The sequence below is a fragment of the Dufourea novaeangliae genome, unplaced genomic scaffold (assembly GCF_001272555.1).
Source record: "Dufourea novaeangliae isolate 0120121106 unplaced genomic scaffold, ASM127255v1 scaffold248, whole genome shotgun sequence".
Lineage (NCBI taxonomy): Eukaryota > Metazoa > Arthropoda > Insecta > Hymenoptera > Halictidae > Dufourea > Dufourea novaeangliae.
Genome location: NW_015374156.1, coordinates 2,678,209 through 2,701,891, shown reverse-complemented (window position 1 = coordinate 2,701,891; position 23,683 = coordinate 2,678,209). Strand labels below are relative to the sequence as shown.

Below are 23,683 nucleotides of genomic sequence, written 5' to 3'. Positions count from 1 at the left end.
CGATATGATTGAGATGATTAGCCTGGAACGGAGAAATTTTTTAGCAAAAGAGTTTTTAAATTTGTTATCTTGGTTCACAAAATTCACTCATGTCCGTGTAGGTTTGTTTTGGTTGCCCTGTATAGGCGCGTGCAAATGCACCGTGTGCGAGCGTACAACTTGTGAGGGAAGAAATGGGAATGGATATTTCGTTATATACGTTGGTCGTGTCACTGTGTTATTCGATGTTTGTACGCGTAATTTAACACATATTGAACCGTGCTCATAGCGGATGTGATTGCATTCTCCGATGAATAATCTCGCTGACGTGTAAGAGCAAGGTAAAGATGCTCACTGATGCGTTCGATGATCTTTTCAGTTTACTCGCAACATTGCTTCACCACGTCTTTACGTATCGATGTTCAATTTTGTTTTTGTTTTATTTTTGTTCTTTTGCATGAAGACGAACCGACAGAGGGTTCTGCTTTTCGTTCTTCTTCGTATTCTTATTTTCTTTTACACATAGAGACAGAGCGAAGCTCAACATACTAGTCCTTACTTTAAAACCAAAGTAAAGAGAAAAAACATTGTGTAGCTTTTAAGAATCTCCATTACGTATTCACACCTGTGTGTCTATACAGAAGACATAATTATAATTAATAATTCAATCATCGTAATTAGGTAAAGGACTAACCGATAAGCGAATAGATAAAAGGAATAAACCCGCTCGTTAAGTGTATCGTTTTACTTTTAATTCATTTTTTACGATTAACATTTTATCTAGCAACTTTTGTCGGCTAGGAATGTAAATTCTGTATCTGTACATTGTTTTCCTATTTCAACTATTAAAAGTGATCGTCAACTAATCGCTCCTCTTGTCATTTTACTGTAAATGATTCGACAATCCTTCCATTTCCAAAAGCTTAATATAAAACACAGGAAACTGGTGTCTCAGGATCTCTTAAAGATCGAATATATTATTCATTATAATCGGTATATATTATTCATTAACAAAATTTACCAAGCAATTAAAGAAATGGTATTATTTACGTAAATATGTGGGAATACTACCGTCTTATGTCTTCGAAGAACAACAAAACATAATACCTTCTAACTTTTAAATATTTTAAACATTAAATCTAATCCATAACATATTGTTTATTAAACATGAAGGTACCAGTGAATAAAGATATCGTATAAATTATAATTATATTTAACCAAATTTATTCACATTTTTATATTTTTGTTGCATAAATTATATTTGAAATTAATTAAATGCACTTAATACGCTGATAATGGTGGAGGTATAAAACAAATATTTAATCCTTGAAACACTAGATATAAACAATAACAATTTTATGTTGTAAGAAATCAAGACAAAATATAGTCATTGCAAATTCTATTGTATGTACAAAAAAATACTTCTGATACATATTTTCTCAAGCTTGACGTGTCTTCAAGTTTCTTTCACCTTCGTTTTCCATATCAAAGTAATGGCTAGTGATAATGACCGGCATATTTTTCACACTTTTCTTAATGTCTGAAACATCATTGCAAACACGATTCGTAATTCATTGAAAAAAAAACCATCAATCACTATTAAATATACTTACTCTTTATGAGATCAAATTTTCACCAACAACTTCGGAACATCAACACGGGTTTTCAATCGGAATAAATTTCGTTCGTAATGAATGCGCTGGACGTATCACTAAATCGGTGTTAATACAGACATCCTTCAGGTAGTCGACAGGTTCAAAATGGAAATTATATAATAAATATGCTAGTACTGTTTTTAATTCCATCATGGCGAATCGTTGTCCTGGAAATTGATAAACAAAACAAATATATAAAATTCCTCAAATATTAGCAAATATTTTGAAATTATTTTGTGCTACTTAAATATTATTTGAATCCGCCAATTTATATACAGCTGCAATAAAAAGAAAAAGGTAAAGTGTTTTTTATAACGAATTACAGTTACGAAATAGGACTTCCGGTGTGGGCTCTTTTAAATCTCAAAAAGTATAATCAAGTAATGCAATTTTATGGATCTGTTTTATACTTCTAAATTCATCCTAATATTCTTTCATATGACAAAACCATATATTCGTTTAAGATAAATAAAAAGATGTATCTCTAGCCTCCTAATAGTCAAAAAGATATTGGCAGCTACTTCAAGATGGAAGACAAGAGCTGTGCACTATGAAGTTCAACTATCCAAGCTTTCATAAAATGAATCATTAATTGTTAATCATTATGTGCAAAATTTACAGTACCTATGTCTATTTTGTCGTCACTACAGAATCACGGCAAAAGTAGCAAAGTATCATGAATAATAAATGCCAGTAAAGAGCCTTGGTAACAGGTAAATAGTGAAGACAACACAAAGAAATTCATAATACCAGTCTGCCCTTATCCTACCATAAATCTTGCACACAATGGATCGAAACGTCAAAGAAACCTTTCCTCGACTCGTTTCAATTCCCCTACTCTTTCGAAATATTTGGAATTTTTGGGGAAATCCTCGACCTTCCGGTGTCGTGCAGTCAGTTTCATTTCTAACACGGTTGAAGCACAAACGGTTCACGCGATTCCACGATACTTAGACTGAGGATGTCTATCGAAGTTTGAATTTTTCCATATGATGTCATAAAAAGTGAGATTAAACGATAATTTCTTTTCATCATTAATCGAGCCGTTCGCAGATCAAAGTGACTAACTTGATTTTTAGTACTTTCGGAAATTTTAGAACCGAAGCACTTGATTGAGTATAAATATAAAATATAATAATATAAATTTTTAATATGAATTTTCTACAGTTAATCGTATTGTCAAGTGAACGGCATAATAACTCGAGAACTTGCAAATAAAATTCTTATTTTATGGTGTTTTATTCAGAATCTAGTGATAACTATTTAAGTGAATTTTAATTCTTATAAGTTAATTTTCGAAAGTAAAATTTCCAGAAACATCCTGTTATTAGATACAATACTACTATGTGTACTAGCCTATGAAAGGTCATTTAAATATTTATGCTTTTGTCTTCTGAATATTTAATTAATCCATAAAACCATAAAATCTGCAGTCTAATTATGAATGTACATTAAGTGGTTAACTTTGATTAAAATTAGTGCAGTGTGCGTAAATATGTGTAAACGTATCTCTGTTGTGTGTATAACTATGCGATATTAAGAATTCAAATTACGCGCTCCGGAAGTTGGTACCACAGGGAAGAATTTCTGACTTGCAAAACGGTAAGCACTGTTTCAACTTTTCTTCTTCTATTCGCGAAACTTGCATGTTTTCGGTATCCTTCGCCTCGTGAAATTCATATTTTCCTCACCTATACAATTCCTGGGACCAGCGCTGAAAGGCACATAACAATAAGGATGACGTCCTTGAATGTTGTTGGGCAGAAATCTATCCGGATCGAAAGCATCCGGATTCGGCCAGTACTTTGGATCCCTGTGGACGTCCATTATATGGATGTTAACTATCGAATTGGCCGGCACCAAAAAATTACCTGGAAACGGGAAACTCTCGTTACCAGAAGATCGGTTCACCCTCGCGAAAATAAAAGGTTCAGCCAATCCATTTGAGTCTTTGCGTATTTTATTTTTATAAAAAAAAAAAAAATATAGTATTTCAGAACCCACTTTTTAGTGTCAGAAAATTCAAGCTAGAAATATAAATTATAGTAAATAGACAGAAATAACGCCTGGGTCCTCACGAACCCGTAACAGTTACAATTCTATGACCATTTCAGTCCAGTTTTTTTTTTGTTAGTACAACAACTAATTTCGTCTAATTACTGTAGTATCGAGTGATTGCTCTGTCGATACGCTGATTTTGAATGTCATCGAATAAGAAAATAAATACCCACGCGGTGTTTAGATTAATTTTATAATTCCAGATTAACCCTCATCCGTCCCTTGTGTTAATTTAACACATTTTTCTCCCAAGAAATTATGTTATTCTATCAGATATAATTTATTAATTTATTTTATATTAATTTTCTGCCACTGTGTCAATTTGACACCGAGGGACAAATTAAGTTGGGAAAATCAGGTACGAATGAGGGTGACGCAGTTCGAATACTTTTCAATTGATAAACGTGTTGTTACTTAAAAATCGATGATATTTCAGGTGTCGTTTGATAGTTACTTAATGTTATGTCAGTCTCTGGTGAACGCGAGATGAACGGCACACTCGGATACAGTCGAAGGGACTCTTTGATGCATCGTTCCAGGTACGGAAGGTTTGCCATAGCGGCCATGGTCATTTTGCCATCGTTTTCGTTCATAATCGCGGTCACTTCGTATCTTGCACGTTCCTGAAAACAGTCGCTAGACGGAATTATCTTAAATAATTATTCTATCGCTTGGCTTAGTAAATTTCTTATAACGTCGTCATTTTTCATACGTAAAATACATTTTTCTTACGAGATAGATAATACAAGTGTAGGAAACATTTAGTATGATATTCTTTAAGTTGTAAATTGAAAGACAACATTTTTTATAGGTACATTAGCAAAAAATTTTCGTAATACTCTTAGTTGGCTTTGGAAAATTTCTTTTCTCAATTTCCATCTTACGTATATAATTTACAATTTGCATTAGTCTATAATGTCTTGTGCATAATCGTTTGCGTACAGATTTCATTTAGTTTATTAGTTAATGGATATACCTATGTGATGAAAAAATCTATTTTTTCAGGAATTTAATTATGACTCGATTCAATAGGATCCATCATGTTTTAATAGACAAATTTATCCTTCAAAAAGACTAAATTGACGACAAAATATGACGTTGTTAGTAATTTTCGATAATATCTTGTTTTGTGCAGAGAATTCTAATTATTCGTAATACCGATGGAATTAATAAAAAGTGATATCTGTAGTGAATAAATTACCTGTATATCCTTATGTTCAGCTAGAAGCATAATCGTGAAACAAATAGACATCGCAGTAGTATCGTGTCCCTGTCATAAGAAGAATAATTTGTTTATTTTATACCCGTAAAATTAAGTGTTTGCTTTTTGTAAAAAGAGCAAGATAGAATTAGAAAACATACCCTGAACATAAAGGTGTCCACTTCTTCTCTGATACCTTCATCATCTATCTGATTGTTTCGATGCGCTGCTATCAGAAGATCCAACATGGCCAGTCTCCTTTTGCGGACTGTAAATAGGTAGAATTGTTTTAAAACCTTAAAGTTTAGAGTTATTTAATTAACAATTAAATATGTCCAATTATACTATGTTAATCGATTAGAATTCGGATAAAAACGTTGCTATTATAAATGTAAGAAGAACTTACTTCCAAAATACATATCATCTTTCTTTTGACCTTGATTGTCTGCAATGTGTGATAAATAAGCACCATTCGTCTGCTCGTGATATTCCTTTCTCTCTTTGATGATCTATAACACAGTGTAATTTACAGAAGAAATAGTAATAAGCTGATCCTTTTCTCAAGTGAAAATAAAATAGATCCTTCCAGTACAGCAATATTGGAAAGTGAATTATGATTGCTAGGTAAACAAATTTGTCTTTCTTTTATTAGTAAATACATTTTTTGTATCGTTGTAGAATCCATTTTTCCTCGTGTTTTACCTGCTTAGTGAATCCGTGTAGTATTCCAAGCAATTTACTTTGACGCCAACCTTCCGGAAAGAATTTGAAGAGAAAGTCGTTTTGGACCCATGGTCTTAGGAACCTACAAAAACGATATAACTTCGTTATCAATTAATTTCATTATTAATGATATTCATTATGCCATATATTAATAGTAAATAATCGAATTTCCGTAAATTAGTATTCAGAAACAAGATTTTCTTCTCTCCATTGGGACTTTCATTAGACTAAAACTTAATTATTTTTGTCATTTCATTATTTATCGGTTATATTTTTCATGCAAAATAGGATATATGTAATCATAATAGGGCCAATCAAGCGATGGCCCTCTACATAGACAAAAAAATTATATATGGACTACAAATATTTCTAAAAATCCATCTTGAAAGAAATCGACTGAAAGTTTATCAGACCCACTTACTAACTTTAACTATAGTATTCCCTCTCTATAATTGTGTTATGTCAATCTTTTTAGAATCAAAGAGCAAAAAAAATTGGCGAATAAAAGAGCAGGTAATAGACAAAAAAAGGAAAAACGATAGAAGCAATTCGCCAGTCAATGAAACAATTGCAAAATGATGTCTATTGGTCTCTATGATCGCATTGCCTATCAAAAACGATGCGTCTATAGGGAGGGACCATATTTTACACGTATAAAGACATTACAGACCATCGTGAAATGAAACCGCAAATGTTAAAAAACACTATACCATTACTCCCAGATAGCACACGACGCCTTGAAGACGCCCATTTTGCGGCTATTTTAAATCTAAGGCGCCTTTAAGCCGTCTTCAAGACGTCATGTTCTATTTCGGCTTAGTTACCTGTACACTAAAAGCTGGCCCATATGGTATACGGCGTTCCGATATTTCGTCTGAAATGCACCCTTATCCTTCAACGAAGTTCCCATCGCGGTCTCTGGAAACATTTATTCATGCATTCAGAAATTACCAAGTTGCAAGCTGCTAATTATTATACCGCGAATCTTTACGCGGACTGAAAGCTTTCTTTATTTCAAAGCTTTCTTAATCAAGCAGGACTATTTTTTGCTTCCATTAAAAGTTTCGAGCGATTGTAAACGAGTTAAAGATCTTGTTGAATCTTTATTGGGTGCATAGAGATCGCAGACTTTCTTTTGCAAATACTAACAAATCTTCAAATGCAAATACTATACTTAAACGTCTTAAAATCTCAGATTCTGTTCGATAATTTTGACTAGATCTTCCTGCAGATCCGAGAAGTTCCTTAACCCTCTCGTTCCCATAGATGCCATATGACTATATACTACAAACTATGAAATAAAATATTAGCATCGTATCTTTCTTCATATCTGTGAGTAAATAATAGTTTCTTCTAGTCTTATACAGCAGGACACAACTTTGAATATGCATTTGAAAGCTTATCGGTAAACATCGACATTATTATCCTCAGCTGCTTTCATTCATTAGAATTCACTGTTGAGCATCGTTAATAATAGAGTAAAAACTTACAAAGTCTTAGTTTCTTTCAAATATTTCGAGAGGATTTACTCATCAAAATTAAGAAAAAATTTGGTTTCATTACGTACAATAATTATCTAGAGTATATTATTTCACAGAACTGTGATAAAAGAAAAAGTTTCTAAATGGCAACGAATGAAAAACATCAATTAACACTTTCAGAATGTTAAAATGTTCTTGTGAACAATTTATATGTCATGCAATATAGACAGAAATAAAAGAGAATATTTTTTTTTCGTAATTGTTAAGTAATCTGGGAATGAAAGGGTTAAACGAAGTCTCCGGCGGAAATAATTTAAATGCGTAGGAACACATGTAACTAATCGATACATAAAACAAACAGCTTGTAAAAAAAAAACTTTACACGATGAAATCGACGTGTTTCATAATTTACCGCATATCACGTTCAATGTGTGCTCGCTAATGAGCGGCAACAGATCTTTGACGACCGGTCCCCCCTCGCTCTTCAGGCTTTTGCTCACACGTTCAGAGTCCTCGATAAAAATGTCGGCGAATTGTTGCAGCACGTTGAAATGAAAGGCAGGCGTCAATATCTTCCTGCGTTCTTGCCACTTTCGACCTGCGATGAATTTATTAATTGCATACAAAGAAACGATAAAACCGAGAACCACATCTGCCATCGACGCATTAACGTTTACGTTTGTTCATTGACACTCTGTATCAGTTTCGTATCTGGTTTCTCATTGCTAGACTGCGGAAGTTTATGCAAATATAGAATTTTATGAATTAATTTCTCGAAACTGAACGCAAGGAAAATTTTATTTGGCCTGTTTAATGGTTCTGGTATGTACGAAATAAAATAAAAACCTGGATACGCCTTCTAAAACTTTACATTGTTTTGAATTTTACAAATGCATTATAAATGAATTTTATAAATCAATTTTATGCAAGTATTCTATTAATGCATAAAATCTGCAATCTACTCATTACGTGTATTTTCTGCTTTTATTTTCAATTAATTAACCCTACAATTGTGATCCAATATGGACAATTTTGTTAATTCTTATCTCTATTGGCATAAACATATGGTTCCAAGAATTTTTGAGAAAAACATATTATTATGAATAATGGATTAAACTAGAGTTCCTAGCGGAGATTTTGTGAACTAAAGTTTTGAAATAGATACTTAAATTGCTTATTAGGGATGCATTAGATTATTGATTTAAAAATAACACCGATGTGGAATTTTTTTTGTAAAAATGAAAACTTAATAAGAACAATTCTTGAACGATTCTTATTAATAAAATCCGTTTTATCGTCCCTCGCAAAGAGATTGTTCTTCAAATTCGGCGTACAAAATTATTACAGTCCAGTTTATCGAAAGTTTAATGTTTCACAAGATATTTTGGTCTTCGAGTAATAACTGAAATGAATAAAATAAAATTAGCAAATTAATGAAACTTGAATTAACAAACACGCTTGCATCATCACTCTCTTCTTTGCGAAATGAAATCATTAATAAAAGAATTAAGTTTTTATCCGATCCACAGTCATGAAAATAAATGTTTAGAATTTGATTTTTGCATAAGCATTCGCAGTCTAGTTATTAGAAAGGAAATACACATAACGATAGTGATTCTACGTGAAAAGATGAATTGAAAATATGGAATATAAATTCCTCGTGACTCGCTTGGTTTTCAAATTAATCAAATCTGCATTATGACAGTATGTGAAACGAGTTTCCAAAATGTTTCGTAAATATTAATTGAAACCCGGAAAACTGTTACCTGCGCTGGTAAGAAGTCCAGTGTTAAACCAAGGCAGCAGAAGGTTGTAAATGGAGCTTTTCTGGGTAGATTTTGGATTTCCGAGGATTTTCTGCATAAATTACAAACGTTCAATGAAAATAGTATTTTTTGATACAAATTATTTTCAATTATTTACGCAAAAGTAATGACCGTCGTATTTAAGACAGTAATATGATTTTATTTCATTTCATCGATAGGGAATGCAATTTTCTTCAGAAAAGTGAAGCAAAAATTGTTGAAAATTGAGGGAACTATTTCAAGTAAGAGAAGCTGTCGCAATTGTTCTATGTTAACAAAGATTTTTGGAACAAAAAATTGGCACTACTTTTACATAAGCTTAACCTTGAGGACCGGCACTGTTTATATTTTGCTTTTTATAATTGCAAATTTAAGTATACATGATCATTATATAATTATTTTATCTTTCTGGGCATAATAATTTTTTTTAATACGAGATATGTATCAATACAGAAAATATAGTGATGCTTTTTTGTGAAATTTTTTTGAATTACCTCGAGATCATCCGGATGACGAATATTGAGAAACGGCTCCGTAAAGCCCCACAGCCTAAAAATCGGGTAATAGGTACGGTTCATTTCCCGTACCATGTTCCAAAGTTCCGCTGAAACATCAAAATTCCAGTTTCTTAGAAATAATTTCCAACTGTTTTTTAATCATTCACTGTAAATGAGTCGAAGAAACAATCCGTTTGTAATTTTTTACGTAAATTCTGAATCATTTTTATTGTTCGAGCATTACGTAGATGAATAAAATTTTTATTCTCCTAATTCAGATAGCAATAGGTATAATTGATTTTCTCGAAAATAAGCACTGACAAATAATGCAACGGAAAATATTGAGTAACTCGTTGATGCATATAATTAAAATGGTAACTTTGTGCTTTTAGCTCTTACTCGAAAAAACTTTTGAATGTATATAAGTTATTCCACGGTAGTTCTAGTGACAAGGAATTGTATCTCCTTGATTTTCTCGAAAACAAGCAATGGCAAATAATGCAATGAAAAATATTCAGCAACTCGTTGATGCACTTATATAAAAATGGTAACTTTGTGCTTTTGACTCTCACCAGAGGAAACTTGAAATGCGATCAAGTTCCCAAAGATCGGCATCACCTGTGGTCCTGGTATATTGTTCACCATCCTTCCGAATCTTCTATAATGGAGGATGAAGAAGTGCGACAGCACGCCCAAAACAATAAAGAGTAATATTCCGATGATCATTTTTGTAGATCGTTGACGTTGACAGTAGTTTAAGAGTATTCTTCTATGTAGCCTTCATTGGGTTCCAATAAATTTGCTGTAACATCAAAGTGTTCTGTTATTTTACGAATTTCTTCCACTGCAATTATTATGATCCATAGATTATAAAGAATAAACAATGACGATTTCGAAATTAAATTATATTGTAGTAACCGATGCTTATTACCTACTAGACGGCTTTTATACGCTTGTAACATACATAGTTAAATATACAAAGCAGAATGAATCAAAAACTTTAGTGGTATTTAATACAATTTTTATTTTATTCCTGGCCGATTAAAATTATAAGTAAAACGATCGAAATGCGAATTCACATAAACATCACATATTAATCAATTTTGATATGTGTGTTAAATACATTTCAATCTGTGGTGAATTAAGCTTTATTTCTGTAATACTTAGAGAATGTTTAAAGAAATAATCCAGAAAAGAATAGAAAAAGAATCTAATATTTAATAAAGTAACATAATTTCACAATTTCAATCTAATTATTCCGTTTCATTCTCCCGCCATTGTCTAAAAATATATTTCGAAGTACCATTCAGTTCACGAAAAATCTTCAAAATGCTGTAAAATATAAACTATATGTAATAACATTTAAAAACTTGATGTTCTTTTCAATTCGATACGGCCTTTAAATCACGAAACAATATTCTATTTCGGTTAATTTATCTACATATAGCCATCGCCAGATCGAGTCACGATTAAATAACAAAATATAAATCTAATCTGAACATGATAAATACTGTAATCCGTATCGTTACCGGTTAATCGCATTGTACTTACAAATACATTAATCAAGATGTTCAATTTCGTATTGTTTGAATTTAGAAATTTTATTTAAATATGACACGATACTTAAATATAACAATGAACGTTTATCTTTCAATTACACTGGCAGAATATTTTATTCCTCTGTTAACATACAAATCAATAGTACAAAATGGCTCGTCGTTATTTGTGTTACAAAATATAAACCGGATATGACCGAACATTGACAAATTTCTGTTTGTTTTTTTTTCACTCACTGCCGTTCTTTTTGCCAGCACCGACAGACCGTCTCGTTCGATCGCGAGGCGTCGGTCTCCGAAACTATCGATCTTATTAACGAAGATTAAGTCTCTTAGTCACGGTTGTGCAGTCAATGGTCAATTAAAAAATCAATCGGCGCAATTAAACATTGACTTTACACATGGCCACGGTTAAACTGTATTAATATTCAATGTGTCCGGCTCATTTTTTAAATAATGCATAAATAAGCCGTTACGTTTTTTTCAAATAAAGCAATAATGTTCTGAATCTGTCACAGATTTAACATTTGCGTAGCTCAGTTTTTAAGGGACGATCATCGTCATCATTGACCAAAGTTCGTTAAAAATAATTGGTAATATAAACCGATTAAGATTGTCATTCTATTATATGTACTAATAAATATTTTAGTAGGTACAATCTACTATTTTTTAGTACATTCTGTACTTGTCTCAAAAACACTCACGCTGCGTTAATAATATGTGCTATTCTGAATTTAAATTGGATCACAAACTTGCAAACACAATTACTTATTGGTACATTTAATAATTATGTATAACTCATGATAATAAGAAATTTAATGAATTTTTTATTTTCGTAGTCTCCCTCATTAAAAAGTCCGCGTTACGCCTGGAGGAGTCTTCGAACATTCATTGAGGATTTACTATATTTATATAGTATTTGGTAAAAAAAGATAAATATGGGTCACGACTCCCTAGGCGGTCGCGAGGAAAAATCTCGTCCAAAAAGGGGTCGTGCCTTCAAAAATTTTGGGAACCACTGGTCTAAAGAATGTTGCAGCTTAATAGTTAATTTATTCACTAACATGAAGTCGTAAACGTGATGTAATATGCGCTATCTGTATGTTATACACAGTGTGTCCCACCCAAGATCGAACACCTAAATTATTTCTTTAATTTCAACTTTATAAGAAATATTTCAAAAAGAGGAATATCGTATACGGAACATTTTTTTTGTGGTCACTTTTTTTCGAATTTTTTTAGATCCATATATTTTTCCAGAGAGCATGTGCATTTTTTTTATAGCATTATGTAGCACGTGTCAAGATACATTCAAATATGTCTAACTGATGATCTTAAGGTGAACCTGAACATTAAAAAAATAATGAAATAACGAAATGAGCAATGTAAAAAGATCACAAAATTCTAAATACGTCCAACACAATTATTTCGAAATTGAATGTTTCGCGAAAGTTGCAATAAGTAACTTAACGTAATTTGGCGTTACTGTTGTGAAAATAGTGCGCCACTCACTGTCATTGGAAGGTATTCAAACACTAGAACATACTCTATTAACTTGTGATGGTGCACCAATAGTGTTAATCGATAAACATTATCTATTTATCTACAGACACGATGCATTACGTTCCGAATGTCGTCCAGAATCGAAATTTTTACCAGCAAAATTTGGAAACTTATAAATTTTATTCAAATAAGAGTGGATAAATGAATAAATTTTTATCAATTGTACGAATCCTCTTTGATTATCATCCACTAACAATATTCTCAACGTGTTCATGAAAGTCTGAAATTTTAAGGAATTTCTATTTTTTTAATTTTAACTGAAATTGATGATACAAAAAGGATCTGAGAAGAACAAGAATGCATAAAACAAATCGTCCACGGTTCATAATATTATAAGTAGACAGTGAGATTTATTGGAAGAAGAAAGAAATTTGTTTTTGACCCTTTGAAGTACTAAATCTCGATTCTTGACCACTGTGCGACGCGTTCGATCGACTTTCGATCACAAGGACCTATCGTTTCTCGAGGATCACACCGGTGTTGATTCAATTCGGACCACTGAAATCCTCTTCTGAGTCGGGGCATCCGACGTAATTTTTAAATGCACTGTATCGCGCGTTATATTTGAAAAAAAGATCTCCTCGAAGCAACGGGGGGCGTCAGATAGAACGGTTTTTACGATTTCGCGACGTACAATTGATAGATTTAACGAAAATAAAACATACGTTCGCTAGAGAGAAGAGAACAACAACGATAAACGCGTAAACATGACAATCACTGACCCCTGTTGTTTTCTTCACGTGAGTACATATTTACTACGTTTAAATGTCTCGAATCTATACATATATTACAGCTGCGGTTCCTACATAATTACCCGAATTCACAAACATTGATAATTTGTACGGATAAGTTTATCGCGGGAAATGAGAGTAACGTTTGAGATTGGGCGAGTTCGTTCAATTACGGTGACTCGATATTAATTTCATGTGTCAAGTATTATTTTGTAAACAATGTGAGAGGACACGAAATGTAGGAAAACGAAGGTGAATTTCGAAATTCTACGATACTGGGTGTAATGAGTTAGTATAGAGAACTGAAGATATGTAGTAGTAAGTAGAAACAAATGAGGATTATTCGAAAAAGTGAGAATTCTGAACAATGGTGGCTTGAAAACAATGCATTGTAAAGAGTACTGTCTTGATAATAAGAATTCTGAGACACGAGAGTTCAAATCAATGGAAGACCTAATCTACGAGAGCTGTAATAGACGAAAGTCCTAATTCACTGGAATTGTAATCGACGAACGTTCTAATCGTCCTGGGTTCTAATCGTCCAAGGTTCTAATCGTCCTGGGTTGTAATCATCCTGGGTTTTAATCGTCCTGGGTTCTAATCGTCCAGAGTTATAATTTATACGATTTCTGAACTACCAGAATTCTAGTCTACCCGAATTCTAGTCCACCCGAATTCAAATCCACCCGAATTCTAATTCACCCGAATTTCAATGCACCAGAATTCGAATTTACTGGAATTCTAATCTACTCGAACTCGTATCTACTCGAATTCTAATCTACCCAAATCCTAATCTACCCAAATTCTAATTCACCCGAATTCTACTCTACTCAAATTCTAATTTACTGGAATTCCAATTCACCCCAATTCTAATTTATTAGAATTCTAATCCACCCCAATTCTAATCTTGCCCGAGATCAAATCCACAAAATTTCTAAACAAAACCGAAACATATCCTTTCCATAGACTCCAAGTAAAAGGATCCACAACGAAATCCCATTGACCACTCACCCTATTAATCGTTCCAGGCCCCAGCCACGTGTGAACACAACCCCAAACCAAATGAAAGTTTCCGGAAGCCCGCCCTGATATTGAGAAAATTCGGTTCGCACACTTGTCTCGGGACTCGGTGGACTGCCTGTGGCAATAGCTTATGAGGAACTGTCAACGCGGATAAATACTCGTTACGGGCTACGTAGTCATTCCCACTACGATACAAACGCAGACGAAAAAAAAAAACGCATCAATCACGAGATATGTTTACCGAAACCGAAATGTACGATTATTATCGGCAGGCAATGACGCGGTCGCGGCAATTGTGAAACATCGCGACGGACCAGATTTTTTTCACCTTTCACCCCCTTTTCCATCGCATCCTCGCCGCACTCGGACCCGCGTATCAAACGTGTCTCCCGCCGCGATTGGTCGCTCCTTGGAGGATGTAAACGGAAGAACGAGAGATGAAACGAAAACAATATCTCCTCCTGTACATAATGTCGCCAACGGACGACAACTTTTTACGTATTCTGACAATCAAAACAACCATTCGACAGAGATATTTATCGAGCCAATCTGAATCTACTGGCGAACGTACGCCGCTGTGTCGGGTGCATGTCCCTCTTTCTTTTGCGACGTTTTTCCTTGCCTAATGAACGGTGTAGGATCGCGAAATTATGAATGAATTTTATTATAAATTATTTGAGGATTATTATCATGACGAAGAAATAATTTTCTAAATCATACTGTTGGTGTTAGTATATAGGGTGATGAAAAAAATAGGGTTAATAACTTGTAGGGTAGATAGTACTCAATAAATTATGAAAGAAAGTTCTAATAAAAAGTAATATTCTCGAAGTTGTAGGCAATTTTTTGTTTCGGTTGTATCGTGTGGAAACAATGGAGAAAATTGTAAAAAATCTTCTCGGGAAGCATGAAGACTGTATTTTTTCAGTACTTTTATAAAAACGGTGGAAAGAGCATTATTATCCTTTATACGTTTCCTATGCTGTCTATTTGAACCCATGAACGGTGTTTGAAAAGTATACTCGTCATGTGAAAAAATAAAATACCTTCTGCTATAAAAAGTGGAGTTTTATTAAAAATTGAGAAATATATTTCTTTTATTAAAATAAAGTAATCCAATTAATTATGCATACAGCTACACGTTTCCAAAACAAAACTCCACCGTTAAAGGGTTAATGAGGGACAACGTGCAACAGCTTCGAACATTCAGATTGGTTCAAGTATCGGGTTAATAACTAAAATAGTAGAAGAGTTTATGGAAACTAACGAAAAGACGAACAATACAAAAGTGTTAAGTGTCAAGCATAGAATGGTCCCGAAATTTTTTTATTCGCTAAATAATAATTAATAAAGTTTCTCTATTTGGTCCATGCAGGAAAAATTACTTCTTTCTGCGAGACACCCTGCATGTATCTACGCGGAAGATTTATCAAAACCTAATAGATCAAATTAAATGGAATATCTATAAGTAAATATTTCGTCCTTTTCGGATTTTTTCTTGTGTCCTTTAAATCATTAACACTAAAACTACCAAACCCTTCAGAAAGGTGGGAATTAGTACGCCAAAACCGGTCATTGTCACCGGTCGTGTTAGGTTTAGTGTTAACTTACTCTAGATAATCACCTATCCATTGCTTAATACTCGTTATCCACGCGTACTGTATTCATCGATTTCTTTAAAAAAATCACCCTTGCCCGATACTTCATACATTAATCAATTGTTAATCTGTGAATGATATCAGAATTACAGAACGCCTACCCCGGATAAGATAAAAATTGATGAAAATCTTATCTAATCCGCGAATTCAATGCAAACAAGTGGATGTTAGCGTTAGTTGAAGATTAGCGTTGATGTTGTTTATAATAATACCAGCTGCATAACAATGTGTTATCCTTAGTTCTGTGAAATATATGTTTCTTTAACGAAGCAAGTCTTTCTTGTACGCAAATGATAGTACATGATATAACGTTCATGACGAATTTTAGTTAGGTTAAAACATCTAAGAAAAACAGGAACAAAAAGGTTGTATTAATGACTTGATCGAGTTCACTGAGCGTTAATTAAACATTCTTGGGGAATTATTGAAGAAATCAACTACGTCATATGTGTCCGATCATAAAGCAGAAATTAATTATAAATTAAATAAAAAAAGATAGCCGTACACGGTTCCCGTATCGAAATGTTAGGCTGAGTTATAAATAAATAACTTTCGTTCACATTTCGTAAATTCATGTCGATCCACGACATTTCTACAGTTAATGTCAAATCGTGATTTTACATGTTCTAAAATTGCACACGATATACATATGTATGTTAGAAACATTAATCCGATGCCTTTGATTTTTATTGTCACTGATTAATATCTAACTTTCGTTAGTAAGGATTTATAATATTACGGACAGTAAAGTAGATCTCAGTGTTTTCGGTTGGAAAATTTACATATTCCCTCCAAAATCAACTAAAAAATACCAAAAAGTAGGTCGGTTCCATATCGATATTTTCGACTACAAAATAACAAGATAAAACATTTGTATCAGTCTTCTAGTTTTTATATAAAAAACGAAAATACATATTTGTAGAGTGTTCTTTGGAGAGAATATCTCTCCAAAATTTTAGTAGAAACAAAAAATTGATGTTGTGGTACCAGATATATATCTGCTACCAAACTGTCACTAGAAATAAAAAAAAAAAACAGAAATATTTCATTAAGCTAGGTGAAGAAAACTGGTACTTGTTACAGCCGATTTTGAAAATATGAGTTTTTCGAAAAATGATAGCACGTATTGCAAAGCCTTGTCAGGAATTCTCCAAGAGTCAACGAGCAACAGGCCATCCGCCTTAAACTCCACTTAAATAACGTTTACGCTAACACAGATGTGCAAACATACATTACATACGCAATAAATGTAAATTTATGGAATATTAGCAACTTTACTGCTCTTATTTATCACAATTTCTCATACAATATATATGTAACAATAGTTTTTTCTTTCAAAACAGTATTCTACAATTACTCGTGGATATACGTATGTAAATACATACATTGCATACACATTACATGTACATTTATGGAATATTAAGAACTCTATCACTCTTACTTATCATAATTTGTGATACGATATACAGTGTGTCCAGTTTGTATACCCGTTATTATATCTGTAACTATTGAAAATGTAACAAATATTTCGTATAAATCTTCTTTGATTTCGTAGAGTAAATCTGATAGTATTATTTTTTTAAATTGTTGTTTACAGAGATTTTACAAAAATATTTAATTTTTTATCATGAAACCACGTATTTTTATTATTGTCGTGTTGTTAAGCAATTTCAAGGTGAATGCGACGACATATTTGAACATGCTGTTTCAACAATAATTTCTCGGTTAACTGTATGAATACTGGTGCCAATTTCATTGTTGCTTGTCTACCGGACCACACGGTATAGATAAAATACGCTAACCGAATTTGACATTTATCCGAGGAAAGGAATTTTTTGCCCCAAAAAGAATCGTCCTACATCAACAAGATATTATCGGGACATATTAAAATTTACTCCAATCTTATGCCGGAACCACTTCTGGTCCTTTGATGGATGTACCGTACAAAATTTGATCAATTTCTGATAGTGTTATCGTAACCAGGATTTTTCTGTATAACACGCGATTAGATTTCTCTCTGATTTGTTTCTCCAAAACTACCGGGTATGTTTTTCATTGTTTCAATATGCAATTACTTTTATATAGGAATTTTTCTACTTTCTAAATTTCTGCATATTAACTGAAAGAATTCCTAACTGAACTAGAATTGTATACTGAATCGTGATGTGAAATTTCCGTTTTGAAATTTTTCGGTATATTTCGATGTTTTAAGAAAATTTCATCAAACATCGCAAAGGCAATTTCATAGCTACCATTTCTTGATACAAATCGGTATAAAATTGACTCCTGTTTGAATGTTGGCTAGTACTTGTACTTACTTTCAAATTATTAGACTACTGCACATTTCTCCTGTGAGCAACAATATTTGCAAATTGAGCTAACTGTAATTTTCTATTACTGGAAAGCTGTTTATAGCGAGCTTTGCAATTAACAATATCTCTCTCAACCGTGCAATTTATATCCGCTGTTTCAATTATCCATTTAGAAGTATTAAGATTAAGAGTCAATCTGTTGCCAGTGATTTAAGAGTTGATTTTGAATAATTTAGTGTTCCTGCTCCTGAAGATGCCATTATTTTCTCTTGATTGACTCTAGTTTTGAAGATACGCAGATGTCTTAAATATTTATGCAAAATAAAGAAAAAACATGAAACGTAGCAATTTCTATGACGTTAAATTAATTTTATTTATAAAACGCTATAAATAGAGACAGGATAATTACATAGAAAGTATTAGAAAGTTACGAAAAAAAAATACAAAGAAATACACAATCACTTCCATAAAATTCACCTCTGAAACAAAATGAAATCACTTATTTTATTCTTGTCTTTGAAAATCACTAACCCGAAAGTGAACAAATTTCAGAAGTGGAGTTTGAGAAGAGGTATCAAAAAAGCAAAAGTGGTAGATACTTCAAATCGACACGAACGTTAAATTTCAACAGTTTCGATTGTGTATTCTAAAAATCACAGCGAAAATGTAATGCTCAATCAAGATTCTCCAATAAATATACTGTGAAACTGATGTTAAATCCCTGACAGTATGAACAAAATTTGTCGTTGTAGGCATCGTATAGCAATTAATCAAACACTCTTGATATATTGCCCAAAGCACTTCGAAGATGATGGAATTAAACTAACATTTCAACGTTTGTATGTGTATTGCTCTACAAACAGCAACATTGTTTACATTTCTGAAGATAATACCGAATTCAAATTACACCGAACAGACTTACTATAAACTGATCATACGACAGTTGTAATATTAAAATGTGACACGTTCAGATCATAATTTATGATTTGTAAACTGTAGCGAAGAAAATGTTTTCGCAAGAAACGTATAATAAATATGTAGAAATACGTAACATATTTATTCATCTGTCATTTATGGAAAACATGCAAACACATGCGACATGAAATATCTTCATTACCATTAAACATAGCAACTGATATCCAATTTAATTATTCTTACTGTCGTTTCTATTCAATTACTAATATTTAGCAATTTTTTAGTGTCAATGACGACAGTTAGTTGTGACTCAGTAATGCCATACATCATTGATCTAACCGAATAGGACAAGAACTAAATCTATAGCTTGCACGATCCTGTAACCATAATAACGTGTCGTACTTTCCTTCGGACGTGTATCCATGCATTCTTTATCGTCGGTTCGATATTGATAAAAGAAATTACGCCAATTAACGACGGGGAGAAAACAGATTATGAATCGCTTATCGAATTGGTGCAATGGCATCGAGGAAGTATGTTATCGTTAATACATGATTAAAGTTTCATACTTTGAGTTCGGCGTGGCAAACAACTTCTACACCAGAGAAACAAAAGTAACACATGTATGTAAATTCTTTGTTTCTATTCTAATAATCTCTAATCTTCGGATTGAAAGAGCAAACAAGAAAATGTAAAAAGCATTGAATTGTACTTCCGGCAGTGCATTTGAATCTAATAACGTGAAGTTCAACGTGGTAATGTAATTTGTACAGTAATAATTTACACGGTTATGTAATACTATAGTATTTAATGTTGAAGTATAATTGGTAATAAAATACACCATTGCTTTGATGGAGATTATTCTATAAATAAATTGAATTTGATTTGTCGGTTTTTTGAGCTATTATCGGTGATATTTAAATAGGCAGTCCAAAGTTACACAACGTAACAAAAATACATGATGATAAAAAGCCTTCTATGTGTCACTATTGATTACTTAAAATAAAATTAATTAGTGGAAGAAAGATAATGAACGTGTATTATGTACTGTAGACGCAAGGATACATATGTATGTACATATAGAATAGATTTATCATCTTATGAGATCTTCCTGTTTCATGTTCTGAAATACCGATCGTGCAAAAAATCAGAGATTTTGTGTTACCATCTATGTTTTAGGACGGTGAATTTAAGAATTAGATTCAATCCCCTCGAGCTCAACTAATCAAACTTCTACAGTAGGCGCCTCCACCGAGGGCTGTATGACCCCGCGTTGTCGTCACACGGTGTCGCTGGCGCCCTCCATCGGGGGCTCCATGAACCCGCGTTCTCGGCACACGGGGTCTCGGACGCCTCCACCGAGGGCTCTATGACCCCGCGTTGTCGGTACACGGGGTCTCTGGCGCCTCCACCAGGGGCTCCATGACCCCGTGTTCATGCCACACGGAGTCACTGGCGCCTCCACCGAGGGCTCTATGACCCCACGTTATAGATACAATATTTATAAGTTACAATATTTTATACGCCTGAATAATATCTAAGCCTACTTTTTCTGAATTTATATAAATATCATTACAAATATATTGTAAAATCATATAGATAAGTAGGATTTAAGTAAAATAAGTATCTAAGGACACTTTTATTGAATTTATACAAATATTATTATAAATATATTGTAAAATCATGTATATAAGTAGAACTTAAGGCAATTGTTGTTAAATTTATGGAAATAGTTCTGAAATAGTACTGAATAGTAGAGTGCTGCTGAAAGAAGAGTTTTGAAACGTGATCCTCTACCGCTGTTGCTCGTACAAGTCTCGAGCTCGGTCTAATATTGCTCGTGCTACTGTCGAAATCTGACTGACACTTGTATGTGCTTTCGTGAGCAAATTATATAGTAACCCCAGCAACCATGGCATTTCTGCAGATACTACTACAGCCCAGGTTTAAAAGACGTAGGCAGTAGTTCGTTTCTGTAGTAACCTGTTGAACCGGACAACTATAATTAGTATAGGATTGTACAATATTTATACAGTTATATTTAAGACAATTCGATGAAATGAAGCTTATATTACCTGACGTATGTTTATTGGAATATACATGTATGTATACAGTGGGCTGGATATGCGTACTTTACGGTTACATTAATTATCTCCGTTATTTTTAGATATACCAGAAAAGTTTATTCCCAGAAGTTGTTCAGTATGAAGGGGGCTATTACTTAGCAGTAACAAGTTTTTCGTAGGTGGAGTGTCTTCTAAGTTTTCAAAGTTAATTATAATATTTTTATTAATGATATTGAAATATTATGAAATAAAATACTTTTATTACATAAATCGATTCTTCCAAACATTCTGCGTAATAAAATATTAAGGTATTATGTGAAAAAGGTAATAACTCGTGACATACTGTAGTGGCAAATGTCTAGCTTGGTTAGCATCTTTTACCCATTACGTGTGATCCGCAACACAAGAAGCAATCAAATTGCCACCAATATTCATTGCACCAATAAAAACATTATTAAAACAGTATTATGTACACTGCACCTTCCGTGATGAGATAGGCGAGTTAAACGCGACACCGTATGTGTAACCACCGTGTTACTTATCAAGTCCACTCGCAGTTTTTGCTAGAATTAGTGAAGAGTGAACAGTTTTATTATTTGAAATATCCCTCACTCTTCTTAATAAATGCTCCTCATATTGCAAAAATGCTTGTTAGTGATAACACTGCTAAAATTTATATCATGTATTTTATTAACTCTTGGGTGTTTACAGTTCCAAATTTCAAGTAACAGTGTTTATAAATAGATAATACAGTAGTGCCTCCTTAAGCGTCTAGGCCTCAGGTACTTATCTGAACGCTTATCTGGGCGACATATTTCCGCGAATTCGACTGAGCGAGAGAGAAATAACGAGAGTGAGCGAGAGATGTACCGAAAATGCGAAACAAGCAAGTTTCCGTAACGTAGATCATAGATCATAGATCGAAGGACTGGTTTGGATAGGAACGAACACTAAAGTGGGCAAAAATGTGGACGCTTAAGCGTGCACCACTGTATAGCGCATTAGTCATAAAATATTAATAATAAGTTTCACTGAAACATTCGGAACCGTAACTCTATGCACAGAAGAATTGTTATTTCACTGTATAAAATTAAAGTGTAACAAAATAATCCGACATTCCGACAATTGTGAAATTATGCTCTAAGTAAAGCAGATGTATATACATTAAAAAATATTTACAAGGCAATAATAATGTGAGTTATTTATAACTAAACAAACTGTCGGTTGAATTAATTTTTTTAAAGTAAATAAACGACAGGCGACTTTAATTAAAGTTTTCTGTTTTATATATATATATATATATTTTTTTTTATATATATATATAAATGAACACTTTCGTATGAAATATTTTCGGTTACATAGAGGTGATTCCTACTTATTTGCGAAAATGATTTTGTTTCACATTTTGGAAGTGTGTCTCCCTCAAGATATTCGTACAGTACATTATAGTAAATTTTGTTCACGGAATCTTCGTATTGTTTACTTTTAGGTCGAAACATACTTCGAGCCTTGATTTTCTTAACGCGAGTGTAAAAGTTAATTTATTTGTATAATCACGTCTGCATCGTTTTCCCTCCTGCAAATACATGTAAGTTACTACTTCGATTGATCGTCTTTGAAAGAATGATGAAAAAATAGTTGGAAGACTAATATGGGAAGCATGCGTTTTTATGAAAACATTAAAAGTCAGAAGTGTTGCTTACGGTACTAGTGTCTGAATTCTTTATATTAACCTTGTTTGAATTTCTTTCGCATCGGCAGTGTTACCTTGCGAAGAAAATATTTTACCGATATATTATTCTAACTTCCATATTAAAATAATGAAATAAATACGTGTACTGAATACATAACTAAGAAGTTGGTAATCATCTTTATTGAAAATCATTAAAAAACTTAGTTAAATGATCGACATAAAATGAAAACGAATCTAACAGTCAAATAAGAGACGAACAATCGAAATGTTTTTCAAAGAAAACGGTTTGCACAAACAACTTGCCTCAGAAATTCCGTTAGAAAGTGTAATTGAACAGACAAAAAATTAACTTGCAATTAGAACTACACGAAAGCAACAATGGCAAAGTTATTGTAAATGTGACTAAAAAGGTTTAAACTACAACTAACATGTAAGAAATTCGTTTCTAAAAGTTGTCTTGTTCTTTCTTTTCCATATGTCAAACAGAAATTTATTAGATTTCGGATGTTTACGAAAATGTTAATTGGATGTTCATATTTTATTACCGACAGTCTCTTCGATGACGATTACCTTGTTAAATTTAAAAATATATTTTAAATAAGCAAACGTAATAATTTATTTGTATGAAATTAGGAATCTTATTCCTTCAATGTTTCCTTACAGGAGATTAATAAAAATGACCAAGACAGCTTTTTCAATAGGATCTCTTATGTATAACATTGGATACAAATAGTAAAAGTCTTGATGCAAGAAAGTCTACACAGTAA

The 23,683-nt window shown here is 32.8% G+C and overlaps 1 protein-coding gene across 2 annotated transcripts; it reads right to left on the bottom strand.

Moving 5' to 3' along the window:
- Positions 1 to 1,274: 1,274 nt before the first annotated feature.
- Positions 1,275 to 15,917, bottom strand: LOC107191982 (cytochrome P450 4C1-like). Of its 2 annotated transcripts, none has more exons than XM_015581139.1 (14): positions 15,897 to 15,917; positions 9,972 to 10,201; positions 9,397 to 9,506; positions 8,864 to 8,954; positions 7,510 to 7,695; positions 6,441 to 6,534; positions 5,596 to 5,698; positions 5,300 to 5,402; positions 5,055 to 5,161; positions 4,894 to 4,962; positions 4,147 to 4,315; positions 3,326 to 3,505; positions 1,593 to 1,801; positions 1,275 to 1,519 (listed from the first exon to the last, which is right to left on the bottom strand). In XM_015581139.1, exons 2-13 carry the CDS (start codon positions 10,123 to 10,125, stop codon positions 1,632 to 1,634), a joined length of 1,536 nt encoding a protein of 511 aa, XP_015436625.1. In that variant the 5' UTR covers positions 10,126 to 10,201; positions 15,897 to 15,917; the 3' UTR covers positions 1,275 to 1,519; positions 1,593 to 1,631. The 2 variants fall into 2 exon arrangements, with proteins under 2 accessions (XP_015436625.1, XP_015436624.1); XM_015581138.1 differs by lacking the exon at positions 15,897 to 15,917 and adding an exon at positions 14,261 to 14,302.
- Between the last annotated feature and the right edge of the window lie 7,766 nt (positions 15,918 to 23,683).

Excerpts from the sequence above, each read along its gene's own strand:
- LOC107191982 (XM_015581139.1), bottom strand. The coding sequence starts at position 10,125 with ATGATCATCGGAATATTACTCTTTATTGTTTTGGGCGTGCTGTCGCAC. Across the intron at positions 9,507-9,971 it reads CGCATTTCAAGTTTCCTCTG|CGGAACTTTGGAACATGGTA; the intron begins GTGAGAGTCAAA and ends TTGATGTTTCAG. Across the intron at positions 5,699-6,440 it reads GGCCAGCTTTTAGTGTACAG|GTTCCTAAGACCATGGGTCC; the intron begins GTAACTAAGCCG and ends TCGTTTTTGTAG.